The sequence below is a fragment of the Pocillopora verrucosa genome, chromosome 6, assembly GCF_036669915.1.
Source record: "Pocillopora verrucosa isolate sample1 chromosome 6, ASM3666991v2, whole genome shotgun sequence".
Lineage (NCBI taxonomy): Eukaryota > Metazoa > Cnidaria > Anthozoa > Scleractinia > Pocilloporidae > Pocillopora > Pocillopora verrucosa.
This window is the reverse complement of record NC_089317.1, coordinates 11,756,929-11,773,161: the sequence shown is the minus strand read 5'-3', so window position 1 is coordinate 11,773,161 and position 16,233 is coordinate 11,756,929. Positions and strand designations below refer to the sequence as shown.

Genomic DNA, 16,233 nt, shown 5'->3' with positions numbered 1-16,233 from the left:
TCATTGCTTTGATGGTCAACAAGAAGTAATTTAAAAGACAAAATTAAAGTGCTTCATGGCTAGGTAATCATAGGGATGTTTTGGCATCAACTTTTCACTGAATCTCCTTTAACATGTAACAGGCTAATAATCCTGCCAAGGACAAGTTCACTTCAAAAATCTCCTACCGCTACAACGTTGCTATCTATTGCTAGTTTCATGGTTTCATATTTGGTTATGACCCACTGAATCTTGGGAAGATATTTGCCTCTAACCTACCATTTAAAGCAAAAGATAAACCTATCTATATTTCAACAAAATATAGGTTCACTCTCACCGAAAATCATCACATCATCAAAACTTCCTATTTGTGATACATTTGCTTCTATTTTGTATCTGGTTCATGTAGTTTTGGCAATCTGTTAAGAATGTGTGTTAAAAACAAACTTGTTTTTACAGCTTGAAGTTGTCAACATGATCCTCAATTGAAACCTTAATTTAAATTGGGCACTTTAACCATCTTTGTCTCCAATTTCTTTTTCACTTCATTCTTTTGAGTGCTGCTTTATCTGTGAATTTGAAAATTTTGTCAGGAGAAAAAGAGATTTCATCCATAAGATGTCTGCAATACATACTTGAGCATCCATTTTGAATCAGTTTGCAGGCTAAGACAATGCTTATTGTTGGTCTGTTGGAGATGAATCTAAATTATTAACTTACAGCTAGTTACTCCAGAAATAATCTTTCACATAATTTTGCTTTGGAAAGCAAACTAAAACTCCAATTTGACCAAATATATTTTGCAGTGTCTGTGCTTTGAACATTTAAAAGTAGATCAGAAAAAGAGGAAACTATCATCTTTTAAAGCATAACAATGTGGGCTCCTTATTTGGTTGTTACCTATGTGGACTTTGCCCTGTGCATGCAGACTATGTGATACAATTTAGGTCGTTTACAGTTGGTGGGTTGAGGTCTAAGGTACCTAAAAGCAAATTTGATTGGTATAAAATGTCTAAGAATGTGAGAATTGCATTGAAAACTGACTTAAGTGGCATTAAGCTCAATGTGAAATTGTTTCAGTAGGGCAGAATTATGCCAAAAAATTTAGGTTGTTCATTGAAAAGTGGCATTTCAACAGAGAAAGCCTAGTCCACAGTGACAAATAGACACGTAGTTGTATCAGGAAAATACCGTTAAAACATAACATTGTCAACTACTTTGTCAACTATTTTGTCAACTACTTTGTCAACTACAACATTATGTTGTAGTTGACAAAGAAAGTAAACTTATCATGGTGATCTTTTGAAACTTCACCAAAAGAGCAACCACATGACAAAAATAAGGTTATTGATCAAATATTCTTTATGCAAATGCTTTGCGCAATTTTTGCCAGAGTCAGCAAAACTAGCCTTTCCAAAACAGACGCTAAAGTGATAATTTTGTGTTCTGAATTTAGCTGATATCGTGTGGCTTGTAAGTGAATGTGCCCTACACAAAACACACTTTAACTTTTACCATTATGATATTCCTTCACCTATAAGCCGAGACCCTAAAAGTTAGAGACCTCCTGACAAACTCGTGTTGTCCAAAAGAAAAAGCAAAACCATCGGCTATAAGCCGAGAGCAAATTCTTGATTGTAACCGGCCATTTAAGTGAGCGAACCTCAGGGAAAAAATTGGGAAAGGGCTCAATGAACACAAAAGCTAGTGAACGAGAATAAACACGAAAGAAAAAAAAAGCGAATCATTGAAGATGTAAATACTACTATGTGACTGTAGAAACATAACAAAACTCTCAGTTACTGTAACTTGACAAACGTTTCAATCGAGTATCTCTTTCGTCACTGTTATTTTTCTCATCATGCCAAAAGCATGCCGCCCTTCGTATACTATGGCTTTCAAGATAAAAGTTATCGCGGAAGCTGAAGCTGTAGAAAACAGCTGGGAAATCGCTCGAGATTATGGACTTGGCGAGTCCATGGTGCGACGCTGGAGACGAGACCAGGCGATTATTGTTTCTGGCAAGCTTAACATTTCTGCAAAATGTGCAAAAATGGGCCGGTTTACTCCCAAGTGTTCAGAACAAGACAAGCAAGCGATGGAGTAGTTTTTACAGCAGAGAGACTAATTATTTCAGTTGTAATGTGAAATGAGAAGAGTCTTTGCCGAGTTGACTGCCACCGTCTTTTAATGCGTGGGAAGCAAAGAATCTGATTGGTGGTCAGAAATACGTTGTTGTGATGTCAATTTTAAAGCATGTCACGTAAAGAGCACTGCAGTCACGAAATTTACAGTCATTTCGCATTAACATTAAATTTGTACTTGTTTTTGAATCCCAAACCCTCGGCTATAAGCCGAACCCCGTTCCTTGTGAAAAAATCGCCCAAACTTTTGTGTCAAATACTGATAAATCACTCGGCTTATAAGTAAAGAAATACCGTAAATGGTAAAAAGATTCCCTGACGACCTTTCCAACCCTGACAGATCATAGCAACGAAGTCCTCACGAAGGACATAAACCATATGCATTACACTGGGTACATAAGCCCACAATTCCTTGATAATGTCATTGCTGATGTGTGTCAATGTTGAGTGATTCCATCACAACATATCTTGATACCCTAATTTCATGACATGACTGGCATAAGGGACGATACTCTGTTACCTTGATAAGTCCAAGCAAACCTCAATGCTGTGATCTGATTAGTAAGAGATACATAACATAATACAGTGATCTAATTGGTGCAAGATACATACCCAATGCAAAAAATGTGATTGGTGCGAGATACTTGCCCAATTGATTCGTGCGAGTAACATACAAGTACTATTAGATACACCAACACATAGTTACTTTTTTTGAAAAAACATCACAAAAATCCTTCAGCCAATTGTGTATCACAGCCTCTTCTCTAGTGTAGCATTTGAACATTGAAGTCTGTGTTTTAAACAAACATCCACATAATCTGGTTGCACTGTGGAAAAGAGACAGCTTCAATGATACCCTACTCAAAACAAAGAGAAAACTTTTCTTATTGTGGTAAACTGTTTCACATTTTCTTTAAAGAATTCCATGGATTAGATTAAACCTGAGAACATGTTAATCTCTTGATCCAAAATTTGCCTTACATTGTCAAACTAGCCTGACGGTGTTTTGCTGATTTTCTTTTGTTCAATGTAAATCAAGTAAACAGTCCTCAATAACCTCTTGCAATTGTTTGCGAGAGATAATAACCTGTTCCTCATTTTGATATATTGTTAATGGCAAAAACCTTGATCTTGCCGATTCAATCTGACAAATAACAAATAACACAGGCTCTTAAGAGCATTGTTATGTATCTGCAATAACTTTGACTGTTGATGTGTCTCAAAAATTAAGTTAAATTTTGATGTTTTCGTGTTTTGAAGGCTCGAAATGCTGAATACTCTCCATTGGTGCATGTATTTCCAAAGAAAAAAACAATTTATCCACACAATAAACCATTTATGATATTTTTAGCAGATTTAATTTTGGCCCTGATGTCAATATCAAATAGAACAAGACTTCTCAATATCTCCAAATATTCTTCTGTGAGATGGACAAAAGTGACAAAACAATTAATGAATTGACCATCATCATGAGAAACAAGGTCTAAAAGACAAGGGTGAGTTTGAAAAATTGGACTTAATGTTTCATGTAACCAGGTTAACCACACCATCTTCCTTGTCATAACAAATTTCAAATGAAAGACTTGTTCGACATATCAAGTTCAAAATTTTTTTAATTTAAAATACACTGAGTGTAAAGCCTCTTCACATGCCAGCACCTAACTTTACAACATTTTCTAAATGTAGGCAAAAATAAAAACAGTCTCTTATTTGATGATTCTTGAAGTGAATTGAGGTGCGAAGCTTCCCAAAAATGAAAGACTATCTGTGTTTGGCCTAATTGAGAACAAATTTTTGTTCTGTTGGACACACTTGTTTGAATAGGCTTTACATGGTATTTTTAAGTGCCGCTCCCGCTAAGAGCGGTCCTCTCGACTCCCCATCGGAAAAAAGTTTTCTTTTATTTTTTGCCCATGAAAAGAGTTTAGGACACATGTTTCAAAAATGGTTTAGTTGTTCTCCAATTCTCTTTTTTTGTGTCGCCACAAACCAAAAATGATTTTTTGGCCAGACCACCCTAGTGGACAGCGATCGAAAGTGTAAATTTCAAAGATTTTGTCCAGCGCGCAGCGACTGCAACAATGTAGCTCACGGAATTCTATCTTGCTACAAGTTACAAGGTGTATTCAGTTTGTTCACAGACAAATATGGAAACTTCAGCTGAAATATTTGTTATACCAGCGTGATCAGAGGAGACCCTCCTCTTCGACCTTAATTTGCATATCAAAAACTCACTACTTTGTACGAAAGAATTCTCAAAATGCAGGCGTTAATCGGGCTGAAAAAGCACATCAGTGCATATTTTATACACTAATGAGGTCACGGATTGCCTCAAACCTGCGGGTATATCTCTAGCTTCCATCCACCAACTTCTTAAAAACAACGCAAATCCATGTGATTGCTCAATTGCGCTCGTGTTAAAGATCATTTGAATGATTCTTGGAATTGACCAAGATCTCCTTTTGACAGTTCAAACTTCGTTCGTTTATCTTCTACGTTGAGGATTTTAGGTTTTCACATCAACTGAAGGGAGATTAGATGCCCAGTTGTTCTAAAACGTTGCGTAAACGTGATCCGTCGTAACGCTTGCGCGCTTGTGTGACCTACAAAGTAGACAAAGGTGATCGGAAGGCGCCTTCTCGATAATTTACGTTGAAATATCAGGTCATGAACTACGCACAGTGTGGAGAAGATCAAAATTAAAGAATAAAGCTTGGCACTCTGGTCATAACAGACATATCACGTTGCTTAAAAGGGCACAAAAACAAGTTAAAATAGGTTGCAGTGTTTATATTTACAAAAAAACACGCATACACTCTGAAACAATTCTTGCAGTTTCTCCCGCGATTTAGTATACGGAACTCGATGAACTAATCCTCATTTCTGCCAGTTTGTTCCCGTTATTAATGATGTCAGGCTCTCATGGACCACAACGGTTTTGAGCGGCAATCTCGACATTTCCCTGCGACCATCAAAATCAACTGGACAAACCCAGCTTGATGTATTGCGTGACGTGATTGTGCAAACTTTTCTCTCTGTCTTACGACTTGTTTCGCAACCAAAATTAGTTAATGTAACGAATTAGAATCGAAAATTATTCGAATGGACTGAAGAATTTTACATTTTAATGAGAATTTTAGCGTTTAAATGTTTACTTGATTCATGGAAAGCAAAGATTGGAGTGACTTTCGGTATTTCAGCCCTGTTTTGGAAAAAATAAAACAGTTAGTGGTATTTTCTAAACCCCAGAACACTTGAGAGGACACTGGAAATGTAGTAAAAGTATTTTTACTCAGGAGGCTGAGTTTTCAACGCTATTTGTCGTAAAAGCTGCTACCAGCTTTTTATTGAACTCACTAAAATTTACCTGGAAGGCATTAACTTTCTTTTGTCGCGAAACTCGCGGATTTTTAAACTTTGAAACAACATACGATGAATTCTGAAACTGGAGTTTGAGTCCATTCGTAAACTATGCCAGCTGGTCTCATGAGCATAGCCCTCGTAGTTTTAGAAGCAAAGGTAATTAACGAGCAATTGCTCAGTAAATTATGGCTGGATTCCTTGATTTTCATTGCCGTGAGTGGGCGACGGTTAAAAGAAAGGAGAGGGGAGGGTCAGGAAATAAAAATTACGCTGTCTTCCCACCTTTCCCCGCCCCCTTCCCCAACCGTCCACTCTAATTGTTAATCAAACATGGCCGGTCGAATAAACGATCGCGAGCTTTTTTAACATCAGCTCGCGTTAAATCAATAAGACGCCTGCACTGCAGGTTACCTAAATCTGGTACCTAAAATATATCAGTCAGTTACTCGGGTTTAACTTTTCATAGGCGATATACTGATTTGCTATAATTATCAATCAGCTTGTTGTACCGGTTCACCGAAAGGTAGTGAATGTTGTACTTCGATTGAGGACTTTTTACTTAATTAGTTTATTCTGTCTCTCACCTGTAATTTCCAGCCGTATATTATATTTCCAGATGCCTAAGTTCGTCTGAACCACACACTGAATGGTAGCATCTTCCAACTCACTGACATTTTTAATCATCAAAGTGGCCACTTCACTTTTGTTGACATCAAAACGATCGTCATTTATTAATGTTATACCGCCTACTATTGCAATCTGAGTTCCATCCAGTGCCCATGTTTTTGTTACCACTACTTCCCCAGTTCCCAGTGTATAGTTCCACCTCAAAGCCACATTAGTACTTCCATTCAACACTGAAAACGTGAATGTTCGTACGTCATTTCCATCATTGGGGGTCCAGGCTGGTGGAGGAGCCGTCCAAGTAAAAGATTCAGCTTTGAATTGAAAAACGTAATAGTTGTTGAAACAGCAAATTATTTTAATGGCCCAAGTTATTTACTTACATGGTAATTTCCCATTTACCTTTAGTTATTGTTCTTATTAGTAACCATGTACCGTCAGGGTTACCAGCGTCTACGTTTGGCAGTAAATGTAATATGCCGCAAATCTTTTGAGGTTATCTGCTTTTCAAATCAATACCCAAATACAACAAAATGCTACTAGTATAATTGTAGAACGAACGCGCTAGAAGGAGTTTGGACAGTAGTACATCCGCCGTTTCAGGCAGCAGCTCGGTCATAACATTCAACCTTGAAGCGATGTCACGACAGCAATTGGTTAATAGACCCTACTTGAGTCCAACTTTTAATTATTCAGGAAAGCTAATCATTGAAGAAAAAGTTCTTCGTTCATATTTAAAATATCCTTCCGGATACTCAGGTTAAGTTAACTTCTTCCTTTGGAGCAAAACTTTGGAAAACAATGAATTCATTTTCAAGTTTTCTCCCAGTACACTCAACTTGCGTATGAGAAATTTCATAAGCTAAGCTACAATCACAGAAGAAAACACAAAACACAAAATCGTTTGCACAGTTATGTTTCTCGTGGTTAAAAAGGCTGAGCGAGGAAACGCGTTGAAGCCTCTTGCGTAACTGGTCACTGAAATTTCGGGCAGTTACATTCGAGAAGAGTGCCTCTTTTAGATTATTTGACGTAAGCATATTAAATTGTCCTTAAGTTGATTTTCGCGTATTTGTTTAGCTGCCATTCTGCCATATTTTACACATATTTAGCAGCTGATTTATTATGTTTTGAATTTTTACCTAATTCAATCGGTTTGACCTTTTTTTTTTTGTCATGCAATTACCTTGTGAGCTATTTCGTTCCTGATTCGGCTGCGTTCATCTTATTAATCAGAATTGTAACGCTCAGTGATATTTTATTTCTGGCTTTGACACAGTTTGAATTTTCAGCATCACATTGGCCATCACTCTACGCTATTTTTTCTTACTCTTCGGTCGTCAATCTATTTGACTTTTAAATGAACCTTGCCTTACGCATATGGCCTACTTTAAGTTATTCGGCTAACGCATATAAATTCAATAATCAACTTTTCATTTAAAGGATATTGGAAGGAGATAGGAAATGGTTTAATTTACAAACATCAAGGTATTAAGAAAATATGTAAAGAGGAAAACTACAGACTAAACATAATTACAGTTAGTAATTAATCTATCATCTTATTAATTGGAGTATCTATGTCGACATAGGAGTTTTCAGTTTCTAGAATTTCGATTAATTTTGTTCTGATGGATTATTTAAGAGAGTTCTTGGATGAGTTTTTGAGACTAGTTGGTATCCCATTCCAGATTATAACGCTAACACGTGAAAAGGCCTTACTTTGAACATTAAGTGCAGATTTTTTAGTATAAAAATGCTCAGACGTTGATGAACGTGTGCCGAACGAGTTAACGCTGGTAATTTTAGAAAACAAATTCGAAATATTAATCGGTGCAGAACTAGTATTGATGTCGTACATTAAATTAGCAATTTTTTCACAATATTGGAATTCTAGCGGTAGAAGCTTTGCTTTCAAAAAAGGGGTATTGCATGCTCCCTTACTGGAGCAAAGTGAATATGACGGAGTACACGTTTTTGAAGGACAAGAATGTTATTTAACAGGGTCTTAAATGCAGTTCCCCAAGGAGTTAATCCATATGTTATATAAGGTGCAATGAGGGACTTATAAATATCAAGAAGAGTTCGATTAGGAACAATATGTCTTAACTTTGCTATTATACCGACATTTTTACTTATTTTTGTTGTAAGGGTATAGATATGGTTTTCCAACTTAGATTTTCATCAATCAATAACCCAAGACATTGAATGTAATTCTTATGTTCGAGTGCAACATTCTTATTTTCTTCCTGATTTTCCTCTGCACAAATAGATCCTTGAATGCTGAGACGGTGTAGCCTTTATTGCATTTAAAAACGAACTCCGTCAATCGTACTTTGTATATTGCTTCCAAACTGTTCCATTGTGTTAGTGTTAAAACGTCTTCGGCACTGCTGTCTCATGATAGTCCATACACAACTTTTCTCAAGTCTGCATTCGGATATCTTGCTTTGAAGTCGTTCCAACCTTTTGCCTCAGCTTTATCTGCAATTTTATTCGCATCATCTGATATTCACCACGCAAACATTTTTGTTACTTTTATAGTCAAAATGGATGTGTTCACGATTATTGCAGATTAAAATGAACATACGGTTAGCTTCAGAGAACCTCTCGGGGGCGACAACGAAAAATGTAAACATTTCAGGCTGGTGAGCTGCGCTCTTTTTACCTCATGGTTTAATTTAAAGCGAACTGGATAAATCTCTATATTCGATTCCAAAGGCACTGCGACTGTAAAGATAATTCCTGAAAGTATTTATTCACTCAAAAGCCTTGGTCAAGCTCTTAAAGATACATTGAAGAGTGAAAGAGTGAAGGTTGCGGTGAAGAAGTTTCAGTAAAGGAGTTGGCTAAAGAAGCTGGAGTGTCTGAAGATGACACAAAACTTTGGCTGATGAAGCAACCCATCTGGCAGATCTATTTGCCTGCCCCAAGGCATATTCCGAGACCGAATTTTGATGTTGAATCTCCAAATGTAGTTCCTTTCCCATGAGAGACTTCCTGGAGGGAAGAGAGTCTTTAAGTATGCATAGACAGTTGTTAATTTTGCAAGCAGATTCAAGGCTACCGAACCTCTCTCCTCAAAGGATTCTACTAAGGTCGCAAGAGCTTTTCAGGCAATTAACAAGCGTTGACCACTGGGATGGCCAAAAGTTCTTCAGGTTGATCCTGGGCGTGAATTCATGGGCGATATCACAAGAGAGATTCAAGGGATGGCAATGTAACCTCAAAAGGTTACCTAAGAGAATGAGCGGACAATTCGAACACACACAGTGATCTTTGTTGTTTGTAGATGATAGCGCTGAGACGAAATTTGCTTGATGAGAGTAGCAGTTGAGATTGCGTGCGTATGGTTCGAACTAAAAGAAAATACAACACAAACTAAGCTAAGAAAAATGCCTTGAGAAATGTAACATTAACCCAACTAAAAATGAAGCGATCACACGGAAAAGTGAATACGTGAACTATACCAATAACGCATAAGGTAAACAACGTAAGTGTAAAAGAAATAGAGACTTACTTTGGTATAGCTCCTGACGGTAGCAAATAGCTCGTAGCGATTATCTAGCAGCGACGATTTAGCAGCGATGATTTTTTAGAAATGATTTTGTAGCGATAATTGAATATAATCTTTACACGAGTCCTTAAATGAGAATTGATCGAAGATAACAAACTTATTGTGTAATAATCATTAACTAACAAAAGACTTATTGACAGAAATGAACCAGAGAAAAAACGATAATAAGATTTGTATTAGCGTTTTGAAACCAACAGGCAAAGCATGATGTAAGGATAAGGAGAGGAAATGTGAACTATTATAGGGATCAAGGAATCGTTGATCGATTTAATCGAACTTTAGGTGAACGTCTCTTTACTTTCCAATACAGTAAAGAGATGACCTTCAAATCTTCAGAGAGATCAACCGAATGGATGAAGAGGCTTCCAGAAGTTGTTTGAGCTTTGAATAGCGAAGTGACCCGGCTGGCTGGAAAGAAACCTGTCAACGTAATCAAAGGCAAGTTGGTTGACGCAAAGCGTTAAACTTCTTATTCAAAACCTGTTGGCTTAAGCGAAAAGAGATTAGATTCTTCAAAGAATGGAAGATATTTCTATGCTGCTGCTAAGCTGGTAGGTGGTCAATGGCAAGCCACAGATCCCGTTTGGGCTCCAAAAGTCTATAATATCGAGAAATCAATTAAGAATAAAGATGAACCAGTTCTTTACTATCTAAAAGATGGACGAAAGCGTGGAGTCCTTCGAGTGGAACTTCAGATTGTTCCTCCTGGAACTGAGTTGCCTCCTGAAGGAATTTGTTAATTTGAAATTGTTAAAAATGAGTTTCTGAATAGACCCAGTCTTACCAATCCAACTGACAACGACGATGAAGCAAACAAGAAGTATGTTGATGAAAAAACAGAAACAATCGATTTATCCTCTTTTTCTTTAAAGCATGCAGGCAGAAAAACAACTGGACACTTTTTCCATTTCTATTACCTTCCTTTTATCATTAATCCTTTCATCTTAAGTGTCTTTAGTGTAATCAAGATCAATAAAGGAAGTACAAGAGGTACAAACATTTATACTAGAAACTGTTTATTTGGAAATAGAAGCTTTGGAGGCTTTTTTCTTCCTCTTGGAAAAGATAGCAGTTGTAATTAGAGGAGTAGGAGCAAACATAAAAACAAGTGCATTATTCATTACGGTTGGAAATAACTCAAAATAATTCGTAGTACACAGAGAAAGTTAAGAACAAGATCTCCTCATTAATGTTAAGCCTTCTGCTTGATTTAAGACAAAAGAATATCCAACAAAAGGAAGAGATTTTAAAATTGTTAGCTGTCATTGGAATGGAGAAAATGGAGATGATGTAATAATTAAATCATCTTTCTGGTGTAACGGGAAAAAACTTGTCAACTTTACTGCAAAATGATATATTTCTAGAAAACTACGCGCATTCTTCATAAGAAGATACAACATTGATACTGATCCTGTTCAATAAAAATCTCAAGAAAACGTATACAAGAAGCCACACGCATGAAATATTCACACAAACATTCAACAAGAGTACCCTTTCAGCGAACGACGACAAGAAGACCCATCTCAAAAATCTCAAGTTGCCTTTAAAATCAAGGTTGATTTTAAAATGTGCTAGAACTATTTCCTTTTTATAGTCAACCTTGATTTCATGGTTGATTTCATAAGTTGCCTTTGAAATCAAGGTTGACTTCAAAAAGTGCCTGAAACCCCTTTTTCATACTACTCGTAGAGACGCTCGTAATTTGCCAAATTATCGCCGTTTCAAATCTTTGGAGTATCAATCCGAAAGTTTAAAAAGCTCTGTCCTACTATAGCTTCAACTTTAAGTAGTCAAAATCTAAGATTTATTAAGCTACTAATTCAATACGATAGGAGTTTGCTCAAAAGACTATTTTGCATAATTCGGCCGTCACGCTTGCAAAATCACCAAAATTTTTTCACTATGGCAAAGGAAGATAACAAGTGCAAGGTTATTTCATATCTCTATGCTTTCTAACATCTCAGTAAAACAAATCGACCAGAGTTTTCAATTTCCTGGTCTGGACTTGATAAATATCAACCAAGAAAGGTAGACTACTCTCGACCAATTTTAAAAGCTGACCAACAGGTATTTTTGAATAAATTAGAGATAAACAAATACCAAAATTGACAAGCTTTTCAACCCTCTCAGATATAACACAATTTAGACATATAAACGACTTTTTGCTGTGTACGGTGTGCTAACAGGGGTAAGCTTGTCGACTTTTGAAAGTTTCCGTGTCGCAAGAGGTAAAAGAAGGGCCATCTGCTGCTTTGAATATTGACACCTTTGAAAACTTTATTTTAAAGTATTTCCAGAAAACAGTGTAGTTTTATTTACCTAGCACTTAATAAAATATATAGTTTAAATATAGTTTAATGGACAAAGTTTTAGGAATAAATTTGTTCTGATGCGAAATGCCCTGGACCGCTCTTACAGAGATTACCTTACAACTACTCTTTTAAGCGTTCTCTAAGATTTGATTACGTCATTTGGAGTTACTTCAGCCCTGCAGACATAATATTAATTTAACTGGCCTTTCTTAGCCTTAAACTTTTAAGTTTAAGACTAGGAAAAGCAAGTTAAATTCATATTAACATTAATATTAATTTAAAAATTGCTTATAAAGTGACTGAACCTTTCAAATTTACAATTTAAATGGCATGAAAACAGTGGAAAAAAAAATTAACGGTTTCTTTCAGGCTGATGCGCCCGTAGTTTTTACCCAAGCAACAAAGGGTAATTCTAGAACAATAAAAAAAACAGCTGACTCGGAATGAAAACGTCTGTGCTCCATAAGAATAAATGACAAAAGCCAGACGCTCAAACTGTCTAACTAAATTTGCATTTCTGTACGCTTAGTGACATGAAACAAAACAAGGTGAATTCGTCAGCGGCACTGATGCGGAAATGTAGGGCTTCTAGATTAATCGAATCAATACTTTTGAGAATCTTCTCAGAAATGGTATTAAACTTAATAAGCGGTGAACATGATGTGACGGTTACCTGCTCAAAAAATGTAAGGTCACCCATGAAGCATAATACTGGAAGATCTTCAGTCCGAGGCCGCCGCTTAATAGTTTCGGTTTCTGTGTTAAGTAGGTTGCCATAATCGGTAGTTTTTTAATGGAAATCAATCTTTTTAAATCGTGCATGTGATCTAATGACACGACAAATGACATTTAGTCATGTATTTTTCCAGTGAAACGATTGGGCATAATTGAGGAACGGTCCATTTGTCCATCTGATGCGATAAATTTCAAGTCTTAATTTCTGTCACACTTTTAAGAGAGCAACTTACCTGAGTAGCGAATCACAAATACAAATATAATGAAATGTGGGACGATTACAAACTTCATTCCAGCCACTTCAAGACACCGAGTGAATAAAGAAGCAATGAGTATTGCTTTCACACTCCAAGTCCCGTCGTCATCAATTTTATTTCCTCCTCCGTGACAAAGCAAAGATGATGTGATGTTTATTACCCACAATGCTCTCGGTCGTTCTATTGTCTTCTTTTCAAATATCTTAGGGCGATACAAAGCTCTAAATTTTTGCGCGTCCCATGTTTCACGCATATTTGGCAACTGATTTACCATGTTTTGAGTTTTTACAGATGTCATCTGAATTGACTCTTGCAGGCAATTTCTATTTTTTGTACAAGCTGATTTTTGCGTATTTGTTTAGGTGCCGTTTGACTAAATTTTACACTTATTTGCAGCTGATTCACCATGTTTTGATATTTCACAGATTTCATTGGATTTGACCGCTCTTTTTTGTCATGCAATTACCTTGTGAGCTAGTTTCTCCTGGGCTGGAAATCTATTTTACTTGACGCGTTAAGTTTATGCCGATGGCATAATATTCTCGAAAGAAACAGGAGGCACACATTGGACCACTAACTGTTTACATATAAAGGCATGCGTCAGTGATTTGTTTACCAATTGGTTTTATTTTATTGAGATTGGAAAAAAGATACGTGCGCGTGGGCATGATTTTGAAGAGGTCATGCATGCGTATGACAATTAAAAGAATCTGAGGAAAGATGTCACTGATTTGATCGGACAACTGCAAGCGTTGACAGGTGTCAAATATTTGCCTCGATGGTATAATATTGTGGAAAGAAACAGGAGACACACATTGGACAAAAAAGAAACCAATAGAAAAACAGAGAAGGATTGAATATAGGAGCGACATTGTAGTGCGGCATTCATTTTTCGAAAACAAGATGTGTGATGTGAGACACAATCCTCGTTGGGCTTCGAGTCATGTAGATGATATGTGGGATATCTTGGAGAATCATGCAGACGAGTGTGACATGAAAAGAATCTTGAGAGGATATGAATATTATCTCTTACTTGCAGATAATGAAGATCCGGTCTTTGTGGAAAAAAGGAATCGTGTAATTGAGGCCTTTGTAGACTTTGTCACGTGGTTAAAAGAAAGAGAAAAGAACCGAGAGTATTCAGACAGATAGATAGATAGATAGTTTATTATCAAGAACCTTGCAGCCACAGGCTGAATTACGTTTGATTTACAATGAAATATATACTACAAAAAATACATGGCTAAGAAGAACTAATTAAAAAGACAAAAATATATAATTAAGAGAAAAACAATATTACATCATTGCTTTATGGACATAGTGATGGATAAAACTATTTCGAGTACGAATGGTGTGGAGGCGCCGTGTAGTAAAAGAGTGCTGACTCCTTAAATTGACTTCGCACTCATTCTTGGGAGGTAGTAAGCTATAGAGCTTGTGCGAGGGATTAGACAGGATGGAATTAAAAAGCTTATCACATAAGAACTCGCGGCGGTTGTGTAAGGGAACTAGACCAGTCAAAAGAAGCGCCTCATTGTACGAACAATCTGGATAGATAATACGTAAAGCTCGCCTTTGACATCTCTCAAGATCTACTGAAAGGTATTGCGGGAGGCTATGATGATAAACAGGGCATGCATATTCAGTGACAGGCCTAATACAAGTCAAATAGAAGAGCAAAAGTTCCTCCGACTTGACTTGTGCACGCTTAAGCTGACGCAGTGATTGACAATGCCATTTATGATGTAATTTGATGTAATGTCAAGACATTGAAAAATACAAAGCTATGATTGAAGACTTAAAATTACGCGAGAGACATCGTGAACTTGTTTTTTATGCGGCTTTACATCATATTTACGAACCGACAGGGATGAGACATGGATAGATCTATGGCGCATCATGGGATAAAGAAATCGCAGCTGGGTTAGATTCTGCATACCCTGACATTAAAATGAGACTTTGAATGGCATTCTTGACAAATCGATGATTCAGTGCATAAGAACACATCCAGTTTAGAGCTCATAAATCATATTCAGGTGTGTAGGATCTGATCAGATAAAAAATCAAGTCGCGTATAAGAAAAAGTGACGAATATGATAAATGCTATGGGTATAACGAAGTGTTTCTCGACTATAAATAATAGGATATCGTAATTTGAATCTTACGAAAGGAAAAAAATTGACATGCATTAAAAAAGGGTCTCAAAAATGAAGCAGACGGAAATTGTCTACTACGAAATAATAATCATGTATTGTCGGGTAAACTTTTTTCAAACCTGGCATTAAAGTATCCATCAAATTCAGGATGTTTATAAATTTCAACAAGAATGAAATCATCATGTGAAAAGTTGCGATATGTCATAGCGGTTCGCACATCATCGATTAATTGTAGCATGTAAATAAACATGAAATCATGTTCTAGTATAAAATGGGTGGCTTCTAAGAGATCAGGCATCTAAAGATAAATAGAAATAGTGGGTCTTAGTCTTAGATAGTCATTATAATCATCTAAAGTTCGAAACGAAAAAAATCAAACGTGAAAAGTGGAAAAAATAAATATATAATAGCCTCTAAACTATATTTACAAAAGATGCTATAATAACATATTTGATGCATTTCTTCAATATCATTTTGTATTAATATATGTTTCATGGAAGTGATGAGTGAATACATTTTTGTAGTTAAATTGAAGTGAGGTTCAAAAGTATAAATACGTAACATCATATATGGCATGGAATCAGAATCAAATAAAAAAATTACGAGTCAGAAGTAAATAGGCAGATTTAATGGAGTCATACATTCACAACAATAATCGACCTGTTCTTCAAGTTATATGACCCTAAAAGAGGAGGAGATAAAGCCAAAGCTGCCGAATTGATGAACGCTTATCACAAATTGTAAAAAAAATCACTTTATCCTTTTTTAGACTGATGGTGAAAGCTATGTTTAACATTGTCCAAGATGCTATGTATTACTTTATCAATACATGTGATTACCATGGCACACCTTGACACCTTGAATGTCAAGATAAAAGTACACCCTAATATTCATTTGACTAAAGACATGTGGTAGACACTTTCTATGACATTTCCTAGCATCATTTCATAATGAAATAACCTCGTGTACGAATTTATTGTAGACCCGTTGTCTCCACTTCCAGTTGAAGTGGAATCTGTTTGTGTCAACCAATAAAAATGTGTCTTGAAACTTATATGAGTGTCTCGTTCTTGTTTTGTAGTATCATTT

The 16,233-nt window shown here is 36.3% G+C and overlaps 1 protein-coding gene across 1 annotated transcript in view; it reads right to left on the bottom strand.

Moving 5' to 3' along the window:
- Positions 1 to 13,117, bottom strand: part of LOC131771696 (fibroblast growth factor receptor 3-like) — a 39,812-nt gene extending 26,695 nt beyond the window's left edge. Inside the window, exons 1-2 of the mRNA XM_066168388.1 lie at positions 12,965 to 13,117; positions 6,071 to 6,424 (exon numbers count right to left, since the gene is read on the bottom strand). Of these exons, the coding sequence (XP_066024485.1) occupies positions 6,071 to 6,424; positions 12,965 to 13,022 (412 nt within the window). The 5' untranslated portion in view covers positions 13,023 to 13,117. The remainder of the gene's footprint in view (positions 1 to 6,070; positions 6,425 to 12,964) is intronic.
- Positions 13,118 to 16,233: the final 3,116 nt, after the last annotated feature.